The 23,142-nt window shown below is 39.8% G+C and overlaps 1 protein-coding gene across 4 annotated transcripts in view; it reads left to right on the top strand.

The window, feature by feature from the left end:
* The window catches only part of ZSWIM6 (zinc finger SWIM-type containing 6), a 119,917-nt gene that overhangs the window by 71,293 nt on the left and 25,482 nt on the right, over nt 1-23,142 (top strand). For all 4 annotated transcript variants that reach the window (XM_027671443.1, XM_027671444.1, XM_027671445.1 and 1 more), the window contains exons 3-7: nt 4,024-4,172; nt 4,693-4,843; nt 20,469-20,648; nt 22,137-22,313; nt 22,605-22,751. In XM_027671443.1, the coding sequence (XP_027527244.1) occupies nt 4,024-4,172; nt 4,693-4,843; nt 20,469-20,648; nt 22,137-22,313; nt 22,605-22,751 (804 nt within the window). The remainder of the gene's footprint in view (nt 1-4,023; nt 4,173-4,692; nt 4,844-20,468; nt 20,649-22,136; nt 22,314-22,604; nt 22,752-23,142) is intronic.

Below are 23,142 nucleotides of genomic sequence, written 5' to 3'. Positions count from 1 at the left end.
AGTGCATTTTGCTGTATGTGCAGAGGGAAGAGAGAATTTTTTTGAAGTTAAAAACCTGTTGGGGATTTATTAACTTCCCTCGGCAACTTAGGATCACCTGTCTTCTCTTCATATTTTGTGTTGTTAGCACTGACTGCTTCATAGCAGTTGCAGTTTTTCTTTGATGCTGTGCGCTGCTGAACAGGTGTTATAAGTCACCCAAGAATTCTGAAATCGAGTACAAGATGAAGTGGCTTATGTCTAAACTTTTGGACAATCAAAGCCATAATAATATTTTTGAATAATTAATTTTATGAGCTTTGGTTTTATGTAATCATTGTTTAGATTAAGACTGAGCATATTAAGTTTATGTATCAATCTGATTTTTTTTTTCTTCTCCTTCCTAGAACTTGGGAGTTGATTATGTTTAACATGCAACCTGCTATGACCTTAAATATAAAAGGCTGCTACCCTGTTTTCAAATATTACTTGAGTGTTCAGTTTTACAAACAGTTGTGCACAATATTCTTGCTTTGATTGCTAAGATTGCAAAAGAGCGTGAGTAAGTATAGATGTCTGTATCTATATACTGATTATAAATATTTCATTTATTGTATTTAACTCTAAGTACATGAAGTGTAAAGTATATTTCAAAGACCAGTCATGATAATAAAAGGCCAGAGTTTGGAGAGAGGGAGATTAATGTGTTAGTGACAATAAACTGACACAGTTTAATTACAGGTTTTAATTTTTCGTATAATTGTACAGTGCTTTCCACTTGCATAGTTCAAATTGAAACCTTAATTTATCCTCATGACATCCCTCTAAAGCAGCTAAGTAACAGGTGCTTATCCCTTAGTTTACAAGCAGGGAACGGGATTTAGCCTTGGTACCAAACTGCATAGCAGAGTTTAAATTCATGGCTGCCCATATTCCTCTCTGCAGCCAAACTGTACCTCTGCCAAGGCCTTGTGGTGGCTGTTCAAGGCTGTGTTGCACCCTGAGCAAACCTACTGCCTTTGGGTTGAACCTTCAGCTCTGCCTGGTGTTGAGCTTGAGCCTTCCTGACAGCTATTGCTAGGCCTTCTTCTCATATCTCTTAAGACAGCTCCCCCCTCTTGTTGCTTGTTCAGATAGTTCCTTATCTATTTACCCAGTCCCATGTTTTCAGAGGAGAAGTGGTAGTGTAGAAATCCTATGCATGATCTGTGTTTGAGTGGGAGAGGAAACAGCCTAGAGCAATCACCTGACTGTAAGTGAACCCAGTCAGGTTCACTTCACCTAGTTGAGAAGTGCCTAGTTGAGAGACTTGGAGATGGTCATGTCTTGACCCCAGAAAGGGAATGACATGGGCAGTGTAAGCTGATGCTTCCTTGGCAAGACCATTAGGATGCCTGGCTGCTGCCGTGGTGGGAAGGTGGTTTGGACTTGTGCCTGATCAGACATGGTTTCTCCCTGCCTTGTTGTTCATGGCTATTGGCTGAAGACTGCTAACAGTGTTGAAAGATGAGTGAATTACAACTGTAGCTGGTGCTGGTTACATGAACTCTGAAATTTCTTTATACAACCTCATCAAAAATTTTGATCATACTAAGTGTAGCCTATATAAGATCTTTTAAGAAAATAATCATTCCGAGTCAGATGTATCTGTAGTACTGTGCTGAACAGCATCATAGAGCTCAGACCCTTGGCTTGGCATCTTCACCTTTTAGAGTCTTCTGGCCTCCTGGCTTGAAAATAACACTGGTGTGAGTATAGCAATACTGAGCTCCTGGGAAAGGTATATTTGGGATCATATTGGGAGAAATAGCCTTGGTGGGGCAGTGCTGCTGTCCTGGGACAGTGGGCATGCTTGTTTTGTAAAGGAACCCTGTTCTTAAAGAATCTGTGGTAGCTGTGTTGAAATTTAGCCTTCTAGCACAAACTGACTGGTGAGGTTTTTGATAAAATGTAAACAGTTACAGAAGGAATTTATTTTTTCCCCTAAATAGGGAAACTTAGCTGCGGAATCTTGGCCTATTTTTAATTCAGTCTGAAAGCAACCATACCAAGATTATTTAAAGATAAATATCCATTGAGGTGAAAAAAAAATATAAGTGTATTTTGCATACTGATGCTTTTATATAGTTCCTCTTCACTCACTGCTCTTTGTGTGTTAAAGCAATGAAATATTTAAACTATTTGCAAGGTGATACTGCAAACCTGGGTCTGCAACAGCTGTGCTACTTATTCTTGTGAGGCTTGATTTCCCTTTTTGTCCTGTTCCTTGCAGCCAAAGACTTGTATGTATGTCGTGTAGCTGACCAAATTGAAAGCCCCTTGAAACTAACATATTGAAGATAGAAGCACTCACAGAAAGAGGAGGTTTTTCATTCCTTGGGTTTTGTACTGTTTTGGATTTGATTCCTGTGTTTTGAAACACTGTATGTTTCCTGTGGAAGGCAGGAGAGTTCGTTCGCATCTTCAAAGACACAATTCCTTATTAATTTAAGTATATATGTGTGTACATGTGTGTGTGTGTATATGTATATATATATAGCAATGCAGTGTTCCCAGGTGTAGGCTCTGAAATTGGAGGCAGTTTAGGAAGTTGCTGAGCTGGAACATTTTTTTGTTTACTGTCTCAGCAACTTGTAGACAAGACATCCCTCTGACCCTTTAAATCTTCTGATTGTGTTTTCATTGAATAAAAATTGCAGCAATTCCTTCAACCACTTAAAAGCTTCATCTCTGTGGCAGAGCTGCAAGTGGGAAATGGAGGCTTGAATCAATAGAATCGATGTTTTTTTTTCCCATACATCTGAAAAGCTGTAGCTATCTTTGCTTTTCAGATTCTCAGGACTTCTATGACAAACCCCCAGATTTTTACAAATCTATATAATTTTCCTTTCCTGGCAGTATTCTTCTCTTTTTTTGGTTCAGAGGTAACATGGACATGGATTTAAAAGAGAGAGAGTGTGTAATGTGATTCAGTTTCTAACGTCTTTGCAAAACCTGATAGGTAAACCTAGATAGAGATTACACAGTTGTGACAAGTCCAAAATAAAAATGTTAACTTGAGTCTCGGGCATGCTTAAAGCACCTTACATCTGGTATGGTGATGCCTTACCTTGAGCTGAGCCCGACACTCATAGGTAAGTACGTTTCAGTGTTTTCAGTTTGAAGACCTTTTAAAAAGTGTCCAGTGGAGTTGCAGGGGTCTTCAGAAAAATAGAGGTCACTAGATGGTGCAAGAACTTGTTTTAGTTAATTTTGTCATCCTTTAGAAGAGGCCACTGGGGAAAGTCACTGGTCTGAGCTGCAAAATGTGTTATAACAGCCTGTGACCGAAGCAGTGCCTGATGTAAATCTAGTCATTTCAGTCGACACCAAACTAATTCAGGTAGAGTTGCTCTGAATTGACTCTGTGCAGATGACTTTGCCTATGTAAAAATGCTTCCTTTGGAAGCAGCATGGTCTTAAATAGCTGTAACTCTTATTTATGATGGAAATGCCTTTAGTGCTTTAAGACTTTGGATTTGTTTGGGGATTTTTTTACTCTTTGTTTAGCTTTGCAGAGCCATCACAGCTCAGAGGCACCGAGGTGATGATTCTCCTCATGTTCATCAATAGCAGCGCTCACTAGCAGTCACTTAAACCTGAGCAAGATTGCTGAAGGTACAGGAATTACACAGGTGTTTTGGGGAGATGGTTTTAACGTCACAGTTGTAGAAATATAAATCAAAGTCTTAATTTTCCTTGTAAAATCATTTTGGTATAAATGCTGAGATGGGAGGAAAACAATCTTCACCCTGATTTTAATGTTTTGTTAGAGAAGAGAATATTATTTCTTTAAATACCTATTCATAGACTGTAATTTCTAAGTGCTTAAGACTACTGAGGAGAAATTTACATCTATTTTAAAGAATGTTTAGATTAAAACCAAGGCATTCAAAACAGGACAGAACACAAATCCAAAAACCTCTGCAGTAGTCCTCTCCCCTGGACTGAAGAACCTCCTTTCTTTATATAGAACATAATGATTTCTTTTCTTGCTGTTTGCAGGTGCTCCTGACCCAACAGCAGGTGCTAGCATAGATGATGAAAATTGCTGGCATTTGGATGAGGAACAAGTTCAAGAACAGGTTAAACTCTTTCTCTCCCAAGGCGGATACCATGGATCAGGGAAGCAGCTCAATTTGCTGTTTGCAAAGGTGTGTTGAGTACTCTGAACCCTTTTTCTCTCCCATGTTCTTGAAGCCAGTCTGTGCTTGTTTTCGTCTTACTCAAAGTACTGTTCTAAAACAAGGCAAAATCTTGGGAACACAATGTCAACTTAATGAGTTGTACCGCAGTGGACTGCAATCTGATGTGTCTTGATCAGTGTAAAGATATGAAGTAACATTTCAACTACCTCCAGCTCTGCTGTTCTCTTCCTTCCCACCCCCAAAACGTTGGAAAAACTTGTAGAAATCAGGTTTACAGCAGTTTGCATAATGCACCTGTGGATTACATGTGGAAAAATTCTCTGAAGAATTGCAATTGGATACTGAAATCAAAATTTTGTTCAAACTGGGAAGGCAGACTATTTTTTCTACTTAAAAATTTTACATTGCACATATAAATTGCATTTCTAACTTAACAGAAGCAGAATATTTAACATTGCAGGATATTGTCTGTACTGCAATTTCTTTGCTTTTTTTTCAAGTTTGTATTAAAAGACTCGTTTCCTAGGTGCGAGAGATGCTAAAAATGAGGGATTCAAATGGAGCTCGCATGTTGACGTTGATAACAGAACAGTTCATGGCTGACCCTCGTCTGTCGCTTTGGAGACAACAAGGAACCACAATGACTGACAAGTATAGGCAGCTCTGGGATGAACTGGGTAAATGCATAGACTCATTTAGGTGTTCATATGTATAATAAAGGAACAATTACATATTTGAAATTGGGAAGCTGTTACTGTGGTACTAGGCAAAGCAGGTTAGAGTTTTCTGCAGTTTTCCTTGTTCAGTTAAGGTTGGGTGAAATTGAATTTCTCATCTAGAGCATAAGACAATTGCAGTTGGAGAGGAAACATGGTATGAAAGAAGTACAATCCCAACAGGTTGTAAGTACTTTAAGGTATAAAAGGAATAAAGCAAAAAGTGGAAATGGAGCTACACAACTGAGGCTGAATATATAAGCTGCTAGTGCTAAACTGGAAAGATTAAGGAAGAAATCAGTTCATAACTAGAGAAGTCCATTACTGAGTAGGAAAAGAGATCAAATAACAGAAGACTAACATCCTTACTACTACTTTAGGGGAAGGTGACCAGAAAGATGACTTAGTTGTACAATTAAGAGAAGAACACAGGATGAAATGGGAAAGGAATATTTAAACTGATGAGGTCTGAGCAGATTGCTCTAAAGTGTTCCATAAACTGACTAATAAAGTTTTGAATTACTGCTTCAGAAATTTTCAAAATCTGTAAGAATTTCATCATAGAATGGTTTGGGTTGGAAGGGACTATAAGGATCATCTAGTTCCAACCCCTCTGATGTGGATAGGGACATCTTCCACTAGGCAGTTTGCCTAGAGCTCCATCCAACCTGGCCTTGAACACTTCCAGGGATGGGGTATCCACAACTTCTCTGGGCAGCTGGTTCCAGTGCCTCACTGCCCTCACAGTAAACAATTTTTTTCCCAATACCTAATTTAAACTTTATATTATAGCAGACAAAGCTCTGTCAGAGTCTAGATATAAGTGTAACAAGCATTTCAGTATTTCATTTTTATGATCCCTTAACTTGCTGGGAAATAACAATTTTTGCCAAACGGGTCACATGCCTTGCTAGACATACATGCAGCATCCCACCATACTGAAAACTGGAGAGTCTCATGCTTCATTGCTTACGTAGGTTAAGCTAGTAGGTGGTGAGAGGCAGAAATGTGTTCTTAACACATGCTGCCAATAAACATAAAAGGTTTTGTTAAACTTTTGTAGTGGCTCCTGTTGTTCCATAAGTTTCATATTAACATCATTTTCTTGACAGCACCTGTCTGAAGGTAGACGAGGTGGAATCTATCTAGCTGCAGCATTGAATAAGCAATACTTTTAGATTAATTCAATTTAATTTACCTCTATTTAATCAGAATTCTAGATGCCATTCTCAAAAAACTGCAGTGGAACTGTCAGCCTCACCACTACCTGAGCTGCTGCATTTGCAGTCTGAGGCAGACCATATTGTTTCAGTCATGAACTACTCTGTCACCTCTTAACAGTATCAAAATATGTTGATCGTGTACTGTGGTTTCAGTTGCAATATATTTCGATCACTTCATGTGTGCAGTAGGCAAAGGGTAGAAATTAAGTTGGTTCTTCTGCCTCCAGACAGTGTTTGTTTTGCTAAACTGTCCATTTCTTCTTCCCACCAGTGCTTCCACTGGTGCTTAGCAAGTTCCCTACACAATGCTGTTAATTGAATGAATCTCTCCAGCTTCACTCCTATCTGATGTGAAAGTTATAAGCTTCTGCAGTGTTTTTGCTCGGATTTTGCCTTGAGTTTCACTGTTTTCACATTAAACACATCCCTTTTTCCGTGTGTAACCTGCATATCAAAACAAATAAACAAAAAAAGAAAAAAGTGAATGTACTGAAATTGAGGGAGATTTTAAGGGAGACCAGATTTACAATAGGATACTGCAGAAGGAAAAGCAAGATGCCTTGGCAACATACAATCTCTGCTCCTAATGGAAGAGATAGCTCAGACCTTGAGGTTTAGGGGAGTGATGGTATCATTATGTTTCAGCACGATGCTCCAAAGGGCCACGGCAGACCTCGATGATCAGGACGGTATCTACATTCGATATCGTACTGATGGAAGCCTATTCAACCTAAGGCGACTGAAGGCCCACACGAAGACCCTAAACCATCTTGTCCGGGAACTGCTTTACGCTGATGACGCCGCCCTTGTTGCCCACACAGAAGCAGCCCTGCAGCATTTAACATCCTGCTTTGCAGATGCTGCTGAGCTCTTTGGGCTGGAAGTCAGCTTAAAGAAGACAGAAGTTCTCCATCAACCTGCACCTCAGGAAGTCCCCCATCATCCCCACATCACCATCGGCCAATCAGAGCTCAAATCAGTCCAACAGTTTAATTACCTAGGCAGCCTCATCTCCTCAGATGGTAAGATTGACGGGGAGATAGACGACAGGTTAGCAAAGGCATATAGTGCTTTTGGAAAACTCCATAAAAGAGTATGGCATAATAAACACTTGAAGAAAAGTACCAAGATCAGTGTTTACAGAGCCATAGTGCTGTCTACTCTTTTATATGGTTCCGAATCATGGGTCATCTACCGCCACCACCTGCATCTCCTAGAACGCTTCCATCAACGCTGCCTCCGTACAATCCTAAACATCCACTGGTCAGATTATGTGACCAACACATCTGTTCTTGAACAGGCAGCAATCACAAGTATTGAGGCCATGTTACTGAGAACGCAGCTGCGCTGGGCAGGGCACGTCTCCAGGATGAAGGACCACCGCTTTTTTAAGATCCTGCTTTATGGTGAGCTTGCCACTGGCTGCCGCAAGAGAGGAGCCCCGAAGAAAAGATACAAGGACTCCCTGAAACAACAACTCAGCCTCGGCCATATTGATCACCATAACTGGTCTACTCTGGCCTCCAATCGGGAGGCCTGGAGACAGACCATCTATAACGCTGCTGATGCTTTTGAGAAAGCACGCAGGATCACCCTTGAGGAGAAAAGACAACACAGAAAGAATCGTGCCTTGCAGAGTATACCATCTTCTGCAAGACCAAAGGAGTCTTTCTGCTGCGCCTTTTGCAACCGGACATGTCTATCTCGTATTGGCCTTTTTAGCCACCAACGCGCATGCAACAAACGTGGGTAGAGCCCTTCCCAAATCTTCGTTCGCGAAGCCTAGCCATGATGATGATGATGATGGTATCATGTTACAAAGTCATATTTGCTTCCCCTCTTGTCATCTTCTAAGACGTCGGAGAACCTCTTAAATATTAACAGAGGAAGTGAGACAGGCCTTTGCATACTTACCTTTTTGTATTATCAGTTCAGAGTAATCTGGGAGTGGCGTATACGTATGTCTTTTTAAAAAAGTGTTTTGTCTGTGCTCTCATTTATTTCACAAGTAGGTAGCAATTTAACATTGTAGTTATGGAGGATTTTAGGACATAGAAAGTATGTAAATATAGACTCTGTTTAATAAAGGTTTGCTTGCTTGCCCTAGTATGCTGTCTACCAACTGCTAGGCATATGGCCACTTTGTTAGTTCTATCTTGACATAGATTTTTAAGCATACTTAAATAACTTCAGCTTTGCTTCTTGACTGGGTCACTTGAGCCTTTCATTAGAACTTAACTGGTGCTTCCTGCCTTACATTGGGCATTGGCAAGGGTACTGGAAGGACACATTGAGCTCTGATCAGAGTTCTTGTTGAAGTTTATGGTAAATTGTTGATTTCAGTAGAAGTCAGATTGGGTTTGAATGTTTCAAGGTGCTGATTTGAAAACAACAGCAACAAAAACTCCCACACCTAAACCAACAACAACAATAACAACAAAACCCCCTAAAATAAACCATTGAAACCACCACTCAAGACCCCTAAATGAAATACTTCAGGTCTAATATAAATCTGGCAATTTTTTGGTATAGACACCTGATTTCATAGGCAATTTACAATTCAAAAGCATCATATTAACAAAAAACACCTTGCACATAAGTAGGTAGTTTGGGAATAAGAATATAATAACTATGCCCTTCAGATTCATCTACTGTACATCAAAGAATTGGATGAGCTAAATGCTACTTACGGAATGCCAGAGGTATTCTATTGGAAGGATCAAGATTACAGGTCAGAGCTCTAAGGTTGCTCGTGTACTTTTCATACTAGAAGAATTTAGATGTAATTTCAGTGATGCACTAGTGGATGCTTCCAGTTTGCCACAGTGACACGTGAATTCCACTTTGCAGAGTTTAGAGCAGAGTTTGAATTCTTCATGTTGTTGCTGTTTAAATGGTGTCTCTATACATAATTTTCACATCCTGATCTTTAGATGTTTGATTCTTGGTGACCATGGTTGAAAACTTCAGTATGTCATAATTAATTAAATGAAACCCCTTGGTTTGCCTTTTAATTAAATTGCATTGATAAGATAAGAGGATATGGAAATACACAGTGAATAATCGCTGATGCCTGTTGAGCTGAAATCTCTGATTTGAGGGAAAGGTCAGTTAAACTTCTTTGTAGTCTAAGTGAAAAAAAAATGGACCGTGAATCTTAGTACATCAAGAAGATGTTAATATTCATCCATGAAAAATTAAGTTAAAGTTGCTTGTTCTCTGCAAAAATGAAAATGTTTCCTTAAAAAAGGGGGAAAAAATTGACTTTGTGCCCCAGCCCAGGGATCATGATGGCTCCAAGGCTCTGCTTTGGAAGTAAATGTTGAGTACTGGCAGATGCCAGACATTCGGAAGAGACTGTTTTGTTGGCAAATGGGATCTGCAAGTTAATTGGTGTTTTCTGCAGGCTTCTGGCTGTGAAATTAAATTGGAAGCCCTTCAGCCACATGGATAAAACAGGACCTGAATACAAATGGCACATGTCACCATCAGGGCCCACTGTGAAACAATAGTGTTCCCATTTGAACACTGTGCCATTACAGTTCATTTAAATATGGGAATTACATTTAAACTAAAAGCCCCATTTCCTCTTACTGCAATTTAAAAGTCCTCTTAGCTAAAGCTAAGTGACAAATTAAATGAAAAAAGTGCCCACATTTTTAAAGCTGTAATGCAAAACAACCTTTTATTGCTTCTCAAATGTCACGAATGAATCATTATACTTGTCAACCCTAAACTAAGCCATAATTGGAGCAGCTACTGTTATCAAAGTGGGGCTGCTCTTGTGACAGCTTAGTAAAGCTGAAACTGTTAAATTAAATCCCAGATGTTTAATCTGATGAAAGTAGTCAAGTAGAAGAATCTAAGACAAGTATCTACTGCTTGATGGAATGATGGAGCCCAACACCTTGTCAACATGTAGATTACCGGATCAGATTTATTTTTTTTTTCAGTGAACTGCCATTTTCCGTATCATCTTACTGCTTGCCTTCATGGTTAAGAAACTTCACATAATTTGCATGTTTCAAACCAAACATTTCTAGTAGATTCCGTCCATTTTGCTGTATAAGAACTCTTTAAGGGGAGGAGAGCTGGTTTCTTTAAATTATGGAATAGTTTCTTGTGGAGTAGAAATATGATGGCTGTGTCATGGAGAAGAGGCTGTGTCCAAAGAGCTCTTTGGCAAGGCAGGAGAGTGGATAAAATTGGAGGATGTGTTCTGGTTTTGCATCATGCTGATCCTGGTCTCTGTTGCTCATCTTATTTTATGATGTTGAGGAGAACTTAAGTGGTACTCTCTACTTTCAGAGTATGTGGTACCTTCCACATTTTAATGCATAACCTCTTCCTGTCTACGGCAAGCACCTATTGGCATCCAAAGTTTTTAAGCATAGGAACCTCTTATGATACTGCAGTAAGCTTCATTCATACGATAAAGTTTTTTCCTAGTGATATGCTTAGAATCCTTTCTGTTATATACTAAATATATTCTAGCATACTAACTGGGCTGTTGCTGTAAAGGTATTTCTTGAGTGGAATAACATGTCTTTCCTGTAGTAGTTCTAATAGTAGTTTTTCACTAGTACTTTGCCCTGTTACAGGTCGCTTTTTAAATGTTGAGTCAGACTGATGGTCTGTTTTGATTTCACACTTGCTGATATTTTGGCCATTTTCTGGATTAGAATGACAAATTTTTATGTTAAAATTTAACTAAAATATCATTTTACAATAGATAAAGTGATATAGAGAAATAGTACAATATATTTCCTGATGGATTATGCCTAAATTTTTATGAGTAGCACTTTATTCCTCATCTAAACCTTAATTCTAAATGCTGAGTTTGAGCAAGGAATCATCATAGATTGATTTGCCATGAGCAAACTAATGATCAAGTGTTAAATAGTGCTCTTTTTTTAATTGTAATTTGGAAACTGCTAGGAATTTTTCTGATAGAAGTTTTTATAGTCATCTCTAGAAAACAGCAAGTTTACTTTTAACCTTAACTGAGTGTAACTGTTTTCCATCTATATTTCTGTCTCAGGCATTCCTTTCCTTTGCAATTAGAAAGACAAATTTGTATGAATGGGACATGCCAGCTGTTCTAAACAGATTATCTGTGCTTAGTACCTAAGTGGAGAGGGGAAAAGGACAAAAGCAGCTGGGGTTGTTGCCAATATGCCCCTAGAAAAATTCCTTCCTGACACCAGATTTGATGACTACTCCAGGGCTGCCATGAAAAAGAATCGATAAACTTAAGCATTCATTACAGTTTTGTGCTCTAGTACCATTTTTCTGGAGCTACGTATTTCATGCAATCCTTTTTAGAATCAACTTCTCCTCACATTTTATGGTATTTAAAAAATGGTACAACGAGGGTCTTAAATTTCAAATCTGAGTGCCAAGTTTATATTCCTATTGTTATTATATCATTGAATATCCCAAGTTATAGTTGCATCATATTCTGCCTTATAGCTAAGGAAAGTATTCATGCCCTGCATCTGTAGAAAATAAAGTTAATTTCAAATTTCTAAGTATACATTAGTCAATTGCACATAGCGCATTTCTGGCCTTGATGTGAAAGCTGTGGGTAGCCCTGTATTTCAAAGGAGGTGTGATGCACCATTCTTGGAACCATTTGCATTGGTCTTTCATCGTGGGACTTTCTGAGTAGAGTAGTAAGCTACGCATATTTGTGCCTTAAACTGTATCATATCCAGTAGGCTGTCTTTGCTTAATTGATAGTTACTTTCATTTTGTTTAGTTTTAGCTGTCATGGTCTTATGAAACGTGTACTTCAGTTCACATGCTTAAGGTTACACCTACTTTTTCACAGAACAAGCTGTTAATATATGTTAGTGTCTTTGAATGATTTGTGCTTTTGGAGGCACTAAATTAACAGTAGGTCAGAGCTAGCATCACAAGACAATTTTTCTGCTCTAAGGCCTGAGTTATGGATGACAACTTAAATAGCTGTTATGGCCTTGCAGTGTCCCAGTTGTTCTGCCACCTGGGTCTTCCCAGTGAATAAAGCCAGGCTGCAGTTCTGCAAAGATGGATTTTGTCTGCATTTTCTGAGGACTGTTACCTTCCTCCTCCATTATGGACATTGCCATAATGGTATTTGAAATGAGGATGTATGAGGCCAGAATATGACAGAAGGTAGCTCAAAGTTGTAGTTGGAGCTGGAGAAATTTAAATAAAAATAAGCTTAGAATTTTGGTTTGTGGTAGCCAGGCAGTAGGCTGTCTAACCAGGAGCTGTGCTAGATTCTTGTATTAGAAGTTGTAATTCAAGTATGTTGTTTTTGTAAAAACTCAACAATCGTGTTTGGGCTGGAAGATGGAAGTGATTTGTGAAATGTTAGAGTATGAAGGAATTCAGACTAGACAATCAGAATTTGTTCCTCTGACCAGTTACAGTGCATTATTTACATTCTGTGAGCACAGTTGTGGCAATCATAATTCCCGCTATGTGAAGGGAGTGTTTTCACTTGCTCCACTTTTTTTTTTTTGAAGGAGAGGTATTTTCATCCCTTTCTTTTATTAATATCTTATTTTGTTGGACAAACATCAAATTTTGCAGTTTTGTATCTTCCTGAGAAAATTAACTGGGAGAGAAATTCATTCCTATAAATTTAGATAGAAGTAGCTTAGTGCACTTATAGTTAGTAGTCACATTAACTTTTCTTCTGAAAATTGTTAAAGTCTCTGAAAACAGGTGGTAACTTCTGAGAGTGTATTACTAGTTAAAGTCCTTGATAAAATATACATATTTTGGGCAGGAGCATACTTTGTGTTCACCATCTGACTGTAAACATTGGCAACTACTTAAAATTGTGAAGAATTACATTAAGATACTTATGAAGGACTATTTTTGTAATGTCCGTGTTAGCATTAGCAGTGCTTTTACCTTCAGTTGATTGATTGTAAACAAATGATTGAACAGTTTTGTAAATATGACTCAAGTTAATAATTTGCAAGTTCTTTATACTTTCCTTTAGCTTTGTAGACTAATAGTCCAAGCCTTGCTACAGTGGTTAGGTTATAGGGTACTACAGATGCGTAGAGGGGTATCTAATGAGCATGTGACAGATTCTAAGTCATCCCTTGGGGAGATGGTAGTCTTAAACTATTACACTGTTAAAGCTTTCAAGCTAATTCCTGTTCTTACATGAAACTCTTTGGTTGAATAGGCAGAGTGTCTGCAAGGATGCAGCAGTTTTTAAAACATACTCAAAATGATGGAAGTGTGTGGTTAGTTTCTTTTTCCATTGTCCTAAAAGTTGAAAACTGTGGTGGGGGGTGTGCAAGTTTCGAGCTGGTTTCCTGCCAAGTCTCTGAAACTTGACAACAGGGTCTGCTTCCCAGAGAGGGAAGAAAAAAAAAACAAGCAGCCAAAGTTCTAGCAAAAATATATATTTTACATATAAAATAGATATATACAGTGAGAGTATTATGTATATCTATAACCCCAGAAACCCTAAATAGCTTCCCAAAGGGAAGAGGGGAAGGGAGAAGGGAAAAAGGACAAAATAGGACGAAAAGGGACAAAAACAAAACAGGTCTACACGATCTAAAAACCTGGTAACCAGCAAACTGAAGAATTGGCAAAATCTCACCACTTCCCTTGAGAGAAGCAGGACGTCTGGACGCGGCCCAGCACTCTCCCCTCACACGTGGCCGATAACAGCAGTCACTATAGGCCTCAGCTCCAGATGAGCCAGACCAAGACAGGGACCCATCGTTCTCGAACCTCACCGGAAAGGAAGAGAGCGAGCTCTCTTATCTATGCCTTATTTATACCCCAAGTTACGTAAAGGAATAGCATGGAATACTTCCTTTGTCACTTTCCTAGTTCCTTCCTGGTTACAAGCTGGTCTCCAGGAAGGCCTAGACAGTTTTCCCCCTAGAGTTATAAAATGGTAAACCCCCAGGGGTGGTGACCCTGGGGTTGAACCAATGAGCGCTCCTGCAAAATATAAACATATCACAAGCAGACCGGAAAAGAAGTTAGTTGTAGTTGTTGTTGGAGAAGTGACCATGAGGAGCAGGGGCAGGAGCCCCTTGGGGGCTCTGGCCCCCCCCCAGCCCCAGCTGGGGGCTGCAGAAACTTGGAACAGTGTTAAACTGGGCCGAGTTCTGTAGCTGAGAGCTGGGGGAAGCTTCTGCACCGTGAGCAGCAGCAAGAGATACTGAAAGCGGCAGCAAAACAGCACTGACCGGAGAAACAGTGCCAAAGAGCCAAGCAGGTAAGAAGAAGCAGCAGAGCTGCCGAGCAGGAAGACACAGAGATCTCTGATGGAGAGAGAGAGTTTGGGTAAGAACTGAACCAAAACCCCCAGACTCCTTTTGAGACCCCTCCTAGGAGGAGGGAGATGGACTCTCACTTGAGAAGAGTCTTGGAGTGCTACAGCACTGAAAAGAGAGGAGCTAAGAAGCTCAGGCGTCCCGGAAAGCTGGACTGGGACAGCCAAAGGAATGCAGGGGGGGGGACCTTGGCCCCCCCCCCCCTCACTGCTGCTGAGAAGCTAGCAGCCTGAGATCAGAGCAACAGAAGCTCTGTAGGGGAATTTGAATCTCCTGAAGATAGGGACCGTCACGAAGACCCCTGTGCTTCGTGGTATGACGTGGTGAAGTGACCTTTGTCCTGGTAAACACAGACCACGGAAGAGAAGACCCTTGCCTGATGTTGAAGGGCCAAGAGGGGCTTGGAGACCCCCTTGTGTGTACTGGCAGAGATCCAGCTACAGCTGCTGCATGGAAGAGAGAAAGAGAGCCTGCTGCCCTAGAGACGCTGCTGCTTTGCGAGTAGAAAGGATCTCTTCCTTCTTCCCTCCTGGACTTTTATTTGGAGGAAGAAGTGATTTGATCCATTGTAAATACTGATTTATCATAGGAGATAGTTGAAATTGTGTGTGTAATGTATTATAATATTTATGTGATGTGTACAGTCATTGTAATATATTTCCCTTCCCCCCCATTTTGAGTCTTGTGTGGTGTCTGGAAAAACCCATCTCACACTGGGTTGAGATGTGGGAGGGGGGCCAGGACTCGGAAATTGGATTTTGGGGCTCTCAAACCATGACAAAAACATAGGAAGAGAAAGCAGAAGTTTTTAGTTACTTGACACAGAGATCAAAGCATGTAGTTGCTGATAGCTTAGAATAGAATCTCGGTATTTGGCTGTTTCAGCCAAATACACGTGTCTTTAGCCCTTGGAGCAGCAGCAAGAGAGAAAGGGAAACCTAAGGAATTAGGCAATTTAGTTTGTCTCTGTTTTAGTCCTCCGCTCTGTCAAATACACACTCGGAGATTAGTGTGTAGAGGGGCAGTGATTCCCTCTTGCCATCAGTGCTGCAGGTAATCTACTGCATTAATCAGCTAGATAGTGTGAAATGCATGGGGAGTGATTAGACTATCATACACAATACAATTAGCATGAAGCACTTGTCAAGACCAATACATCAAAGTTTAATTCAATAATAGAGTGAATTAGAGCAAAATGAAGCATTCTGTTCTCCAAGAAACACAACACCCATAGAAAGCCTTTTTTTTCTGAAGGGTGAACAGAGAAACCAGAATGCATTAAGGAATTTTTATGAATAAAATTGCAACTTGGATGCAGTGGAATGCTGAGAATAGTTTTCCTTGGGGTTCTTATTGAAGAGAGAACAGCACTGAAGCGCTTTGCCTATCTTTACTATTGCATAAAAGCAACTGTTTAATTGGAGCATTCTCCGGTGGGACTTCTGATTATGTTTTGTTCTAATGGAGATCTCCCCAAACCTGGAGAAGGGAGTGGCTTTGCCAGTTATTCTGAAGGCACTTGTCCTTCTCCTTGAGAATCAGTAAATACCATACTGTACCTTCTTTAAGTTTTCTAAGTAGCTGTCCTGGTGAAAGTGGGTGTGTGTTTAAAATACAAATGTTAACCATTTTAAAGTCCTTTGATGACACTTCTACTTTAAAGAGTTCATAGGTTCTGCCTGCTAGTATTGTTTCTCCTCTGGGACTTCCAGTGCAGGAAAACGATGCCTTTGTAACAGAAATTATTAGTTTCAAATGGGGCACAGTGGCAAGTGTGCAGCAAGTGCCGAAGCTGTTTTGTTTGCTGTGCAAAGGTAATGATCTTGATTACCTGACTGCATTTTCTTTGAAATGGTCAAATGCTACTAATCTTATAGCTTAGTTTTTAAGAAATAGTTGTGCATTAATGGAAAGGGCAAAGAAGTATCACTGTAGATGTGCATCTGTTTCTTGCTTATTATAATTTTGAAAATGCATTGATTGGTCTAAAATATATTAAATGTAAAATTCCAAAGCGAATGCCAAGTCTCAGCCATTGACTACACAGGTATGGTAAATGAGGACATGCTGACCTAAGCTCAGCTATACAGCATCCCTGACAAGATAGCGTAATGTTCTAGGAAAAGCAGATTTCTTGGAAAGACTGTAATCCAACAGACAAACAGAATTGTATGCCGGGTCATTGGTCATGGTCCATGTCCTAGCACCTCACTGAAATTGTTTCCCTCACCACCTTCCCATTTACTGGGTCAAGAGTAAAATATAACTGGTTTTATGAAAAGTGAGAAATGTTTAATCACAGTCCTTGCACTTCCTTTAGCTTCATGAATGCATGCATGCACAGGATATGTGGTTATTATGACATCTACTTTTACAGTGACTTAATGCTTCTTAATGTTTTTCAATTTGCATATTTAAATCCTGATCAATGTAAAGGCATGTGGTCCCTTTTTTCCCCACGAATTCAAAGGTATGGATGTCTCCTGAGAAAAACAAAAGCACTGATGTTCCTTTGTATGTATAAGAAAGACCTGCATTGTTAAAACAGTAATGTAACCTTTTTTTTTTCTTTTGGGCGGTGTGACCAATACTAAAGATGAATGACAACTGTGCATTTTCAAAAGGAGGTCTGTCTGAACCAAAGGTCTGTTTTGGCAAAGCTGGCTTTTACCAAGTCAAGATTAGTGTTGAGTCAAAATAGGCAATTCCTCACTTCAATGCGACAGCTGTAATACTCATTCTCTTGTGAAATTATTACCAAATTGCAGTTGCAGCATGTCTTATTTTCCTGTTATTTTGTGGGGAAATTTTTTTGTATGTTGAATTATGATCATTTTGCCACTGTGCTGTGAGGAGTTTTGTATTGGAAAGATGTGTGTTCGAATCAAGGGATCCAAATACGAACTTTACTTCTGGTTTTGTAGCATGCAGTCTGGGGTGGAGGGAAGATGTGTCAGCCTGCTGAGAAACCAGTATGAAAAAACACCTAGTGAAAGGGAGACAGGAAGAAGAGAGTGAGCTGTGCTGAGAGAGAAAAACAGAGTCTGTAAACACAAATACTTCCTCTGGATTTTTGGTGTCTCTTTTTTATTTTATGAGACATTTGTTCATATTGCATGTGGCATTGGTGACATTAAATGTAGTCAAATATGTAAACTTAAGAATGCTAGGAGTGTGTTTTGGGTAAATTCTTTGGAGTGTAGACTGTTGCCAACAGCAGTTTCTAAGCTGAAGTCCATGGAAATTGATTCAGATACCTTTCTTGCAAATTAGGAAGTAGCTGCCAAATTTTCTCCATAGGCCTTATCTGTAGTAAGGGGTAGTAGGCATGATCAGCAGTTTCCCTGTACAGGAGCCATTTGACAGAAAATAGAGTATCTCTTGTTTGAGGCCAGTGTAAGCCTCCAGGTTGGTGGTAGCATTTAAGAGCCAGCTCAGGGGGGCTTCCACTGACCAGCATCACAGTCAAACAGGAAGAATATCCTCCAGGTTCCTGCCAGTTGGCGTGTGATAAAAGTCTGGACACAAGCGAATGTTTTCCTCAAACTTTTCAGTGCTAGGAGCAGGACAGGAACCAGTGAAAGAGCCAGAATGTAGCAGATGTCAGGGGAGGGGGAAGGTGTTTAGGGATCGGGAGTAGGAAGAAATATGAATACAGGCAAATGCACCACACTTGGAGGCAGCAGGGTAGAGAAGGAAAAAAAAATCACACAAAACGCCCCCACCAAAAAACAAACCGACCGAAAAGACCTAGAAACCCAAACAGACTGAAGAGTGTGGAGTCATTGGCATTATGCTTCCTTCTCCCAGATACTAGGCTTTGTAGCACTGCAGGAGCTGAGCCCGAGGCTCTTTTTGTTCCCTTTTCTTCTCCTGGGGGAGTTTTGTCTTACAGTCCTCTTCCTGCAGGGAATCGGGCAGCCATGGAAACTGTACAAGATCTCAGATGTGCTTGCAGCTTTCTCTGAAGTCATTGGGAGCATGCTGTAGTTGAGCTCTGTTGAAATTTTAAGTAGTTTGTGTGGGGTTTATTTGAAATACACTTGTCCTTGTGCTTCATTTACATAAAAATAGCCTGGGCTTCAGAGGCAATGGCTGCTACCAATATAGTTAGGCTTGACATGGTTTTCCACTTTAAACCACAGAAGTTTTTAATGAATTTTGGTACTTTGGGTTCTGTTTGCCTGCTCCTGCCTCATAGATGTATCCTGTGCATAGTGGAGCTTCTGAAGGAGGCAGGTGAATTCTTTTGCCTCTAGTGGTGTTTCTGAGATGTGGAAAAAGAAAAGGCCACTCTTTTTTTTTTTAGGGGTATAGTGGAGTCAGTAGTGAGTGTTCTGCCTTGCTGGATGATTGAAATACTTAACCAGATGTGATTATGATATTCTACTTTGCTTTTCCTTCAGTCTGAAAACACTGGGAATCCGGTTACAAAGTATTAAAAATTTTTTTTGTTAGATGCTGAGATGTAAAATGTCTCTGAAGTGCCGTCAAGTGATACTTGATTTTTAAAATAAATAAGCAGTCACACCTTAACTATTCCCCAAGGCTTTCTAATGTGCCTCATCTTCTGCTTCGTTTTGCAGATTGCAAGAAATGTAGTTGTACTGAAACACTGATGCTTAATAAGAACTTGTTTTGTATGGTGAAGTGTGCTGGCAAGTGTGCCTAAAGAAAACCAGATTATTTGATTTTAAAAAAAGATTTTAAAAAATTGGCCTTATTCACTCCTGTGGCAAGTTTCAGACACTTAAATCCCAAACCCAAAACACTTGCTGTACTGTATTTAACTAGTGTGCAGTAATAAACTGCAGTAGTATAGTCTCTCTCTGTTCTGAACTGTAACATATCATATTTTGTTATGGTTTTCAGATTTTTTTGATATTAATTCCCCATTCCGCATTGGTCTTGAATAGCAGGAGACTTGTAACCTTAAGGATCAAGCTGTGACTCCTATGCTGTGGCTTACCTGAGTTATTTTAGGAATGAATATGATGTAATAGCCTGGTCCCTGGGTATCCATTTTGCATTCTTAGCAAGAGAGTCCTTGAATATGAGAATTTTACTTTCCTAGAAGAACCAGCTGCGTTTTTATTCTCTTTTTTTTCTTTAGCCTGTCATGAGGATTGTATAGTCTAGGTATATTCTCACAATCTCTTGTACTGTATAAGGCACATTCTTAATGAGCACATGAACTGTTGCGAAACTGTACTTTCAGATGACTTCATGCTTCTATCTAAGTTCAAGCTGATGAAGGGACAGCTGATTTAGAGAAAAATCTTTGCATTTGAAAATTGCCACTAGACACTCTAAGGGTATTTATGCCTGCCATGCTATATAGTCTCAGGGAGACGTTTCCAAAGTGGTGGTATGTATGATATGTCAACACAAATTAGGTTTCCTTTAGAACTCCCTAAACAAAAGAAATTTTCTACTGTAATGAAATTACTGAAGTTCTTGCAGTAAAAATGTCTTATTCCTATCAGACTGCACAAAACTCACGTTTACTGGTTATCTGAGATCTAGATGTGTTTGGGAATGGGTTACATCATCAGGAGTACTTCTGATGGGTTCTGAGTGTGGACGTATGTGTTTACGAAATGTATGTCTTACTAACGTACTTCTTTGGTTCCTATAACGTGAAGCTGGAAGATACATAATTCTCATTCATAGAAAACCCCTTCTGATACAAAAATTAGAAGGAAAACTTGATTAATGTTCTTCTGTAACTTTATGTGAATTCTTTTTTCCTTTTACTGATGTTCCTGTCTGATGAGCCATACATTGGGAACTCTGGATTTCTAATACAAAAATCCTACTAATGCCTCTTAATTGAGAAGGCTGACTTGGTACTATCTATCAGCTGTTTCAGATTGCCCACACTAGCCCCAAGCACCTGCGTGGGGAATTACCAGTCTGCCTGGTGTTAAGTGTAGCTGGGAAGCAAACAGGGTAGCCTTTGAGGGGAGAGAAAGTATATGGTATATAAGTTTGCAATTAGTCACTGGCTGCTGCATTTTTAATAGAAAACATAATTTAGCATTTTTTTAAAATCAGGTGCTCTGTGGATGTGTATAGTCTTAAATCCCCACTGCAAGTTGGAGCAGAAGTCCAGTTGGCTCAAACAGCTGAAAAAATGGAACAGTGTGGATGTTTGTCCCTGGGAGGATGGAAACCATGGAAACGAGCTACCCAATTTAACCAATGCTTTGCCTCAGGGTGCAAATGCCAACCAAGGTGAGCCTAAACATATGCACTGACTGCAACATACAATATAACCTCTGTCTTATATACTCTAGCCTTGCAGAATTCAGCACTCTTTCCTAGGACAAATAACTTTCTTGTTGAGGACTGACCAGCCAAAATTAGTTTTACTAATACTGTCTTTGCAGAAGAACAAATAAGTGGGGTTTTTATTGTACCGGGGCTGCAACATTTTCAAAGCAAGCATTTCTGTTTAGTTAAGTCTTCTAACTTTTCACTTGGGGCTTCTAAATATTGTTGCATAAAAATTGGATGTCTTTGAACTATGTTGTGTAACAACATGTTTCTTTGCTTGACTATAATCTCATATTCCTTCTGGTGATGGGGTTTTTGTTTTATTTGCTGTTACAAAGCCTTGATAGCTATTTATAGAGAGATATATTGAAACTACATTAATCTTGTATGTGAGAAACTAAAGCAGCTGTCCATGGGATGTGCTCCGTATCTGTCATCTGCATTGGCAGGTGCATGGAGGATGTGGAAGCAGTGCTGCCATCTTGGAGGACGTGTCTTTTCTCAATATCATGCTTTCTAATCTAAAATGTGATTATCAAATCTGACAGAAGCTTTGTACAATCCTCTTCAAGCAAAGATGGCTATTTTGCTAATAACTAGACAAAGTGCAGGGTATTTACTCAGGAAAAAACCCTCATAATCCTCAAAACCCTCAGTATTGATGGCAGATTTGCACTTAGTTGGGTTTCTTCTTGTTTCTTTTACTTGGAAGATTACCTCTGAAGGAAAAGACTTGGTTCATTGTTAAATCTCACAGCCAGCCAGGGACATAAAAGTTCATTCAGCAAGTGACTGCTTACAGAGGTATTTTGCTTCCTCATGATGTTCAGACTAATGTGGGCAGGCTAGTGGTAACTCTGACAGAGCTTCTCAACGTTCATAGACATAGTGCCATGTTATCAGAGAAATTTTGCCATAGGAAGATGTCCAGTAAGGACTATGTCAGTCCTATAGCTTCAGTACCTCACTGTATTAACGGTATTTGTATATGTTCATGACAAACAAAGTTATACAAGTGCTCAAAATTAATGTTACTTCTCAAAGAGAAAAGCTACAAATCTTTTGTACAGCTTATTCATCCCTCATCCTGACAGCTCTGGGTCTGAGGAGAAAAACCGGTGATGCTTGAGTGCTGTATATCTAGTTTGTTTTTAGGGGAGTTTGTACGTGCTGTTGAATGTCCTTCACCTCTGTTGGTTCTCTCTGCAAAGTCCTGTTTATCATCAGCTGTGCTGGTTTCTAGATCTCTCTCTGAATGTAAATGAATGGCACACACATCATCTGAGCTGTGGGTAATAATAGGATGTGAAATGTCATTTGGTGGAGAGGGGGGCAAGCCAGACTGCCATCAGCTGGGGTTTGGTGAATAGGCAGGAGACAAAATGACTGATTCACGTATGAATGAATAAAAGCTGATGCAGCTTTCTGAACTTGTGAAAATGACAGATTCATCCAACAGACCACATCGGACAGTGTTTACTCGAGCCATTGAGGCATGCGATCTGCACTGGCAGGATCTGCACTTACAGCACATTATCAGCAGTGACCTATACACCAACTACTGTTACCATGACGACACTGAAAACTTGCTCTTTGACTCTCAGGGGTGGCCCCTCTGGCATGGTAAGTAGCTAAACCAGAAAGATGTTTCCATGACTTGCTGCTTTGTTCATTTTCTATGGCATTATTTTGTGGGGGGGAGGTGGTGGGGAGATGGATGAAGAACCTGACAAAAAGAAAAGAGGCTCCCTTGAAATGCTGGCTCAGAACTAGTCCTTTAAGTCTCTCTTGCGTAGTTTTCTAAACAAAAACAGGAAAAAATAGACAAAAAAAAGCCGTTTTGAGTAACCTAGCAAAACAGGCCACTGCAAATATGGAAGCATTGTTATTCCTCAATTATTTTCTCTGCTTTAGAACATGTTCCTACAGCCTGTGCGAGGGTGGATGCACTACGATCTCATGGATATCCACGAGAAGCACTGAGGCTAGCAATAGCTATTGTTAATACACTGAGAAGGCAGCAACAGAAACAGCTGGAAATGTTCCGGGCTCAGAAGAAAGGTAAATGTGGGAAAGAGAAGGGCAAAGGGCATGCAAGTGGACAGTAACACCAGACAGAAACTTCACATGAGGAAACTGGTTTTGAAACTGAAATGAATGAGGTGACTTTTAACTCTTTGGTTCAGATAGTGGTAATGTCACATTCTGGATGTCAGATTTTCTGTAAGCTGTGTTGTGAGCTGTGCAGGGCTCTGTTCAGCCTTCTGCAATATATCTGGTATGATGAGGCCTTTATCCTAATCAGGCGTTTTGGTTACAAAGTGAAAATAGTCACTCTGTGTAATTTACAGGCTTTTGAACAGAACTTTGCATTTCGTGTGTCAGATGTTTAATTTTTCGCTCTCTGACATAAAATTTTGCTGAACTCTATATTCTGAGGTGTAAGCCTGAA

This window comes from Neopelma chrysocephalum, unplaced genomic scaffold (genome assembly GCF_003984885.1).
Source record: "Neopelma chrysocephalum unplaced genomic scaffold, ASM398488v2 Primary Assembly neopelma1_97102, whole genome shotgun sequence".
In the NCBI taxonomy this organism is placed as follows: domain Eukaryota; kingdom Metazoa; phylum Chordata; class Aves; order Passeriformes; family Pipridae; genus Neopelma; species Neopelma chrysocephalum.
The sequence above is the reverse complement of the archived record's forward strand: the minus strand, read 5'-3'. Positions and strand labels throughout refer to the sequence as shown.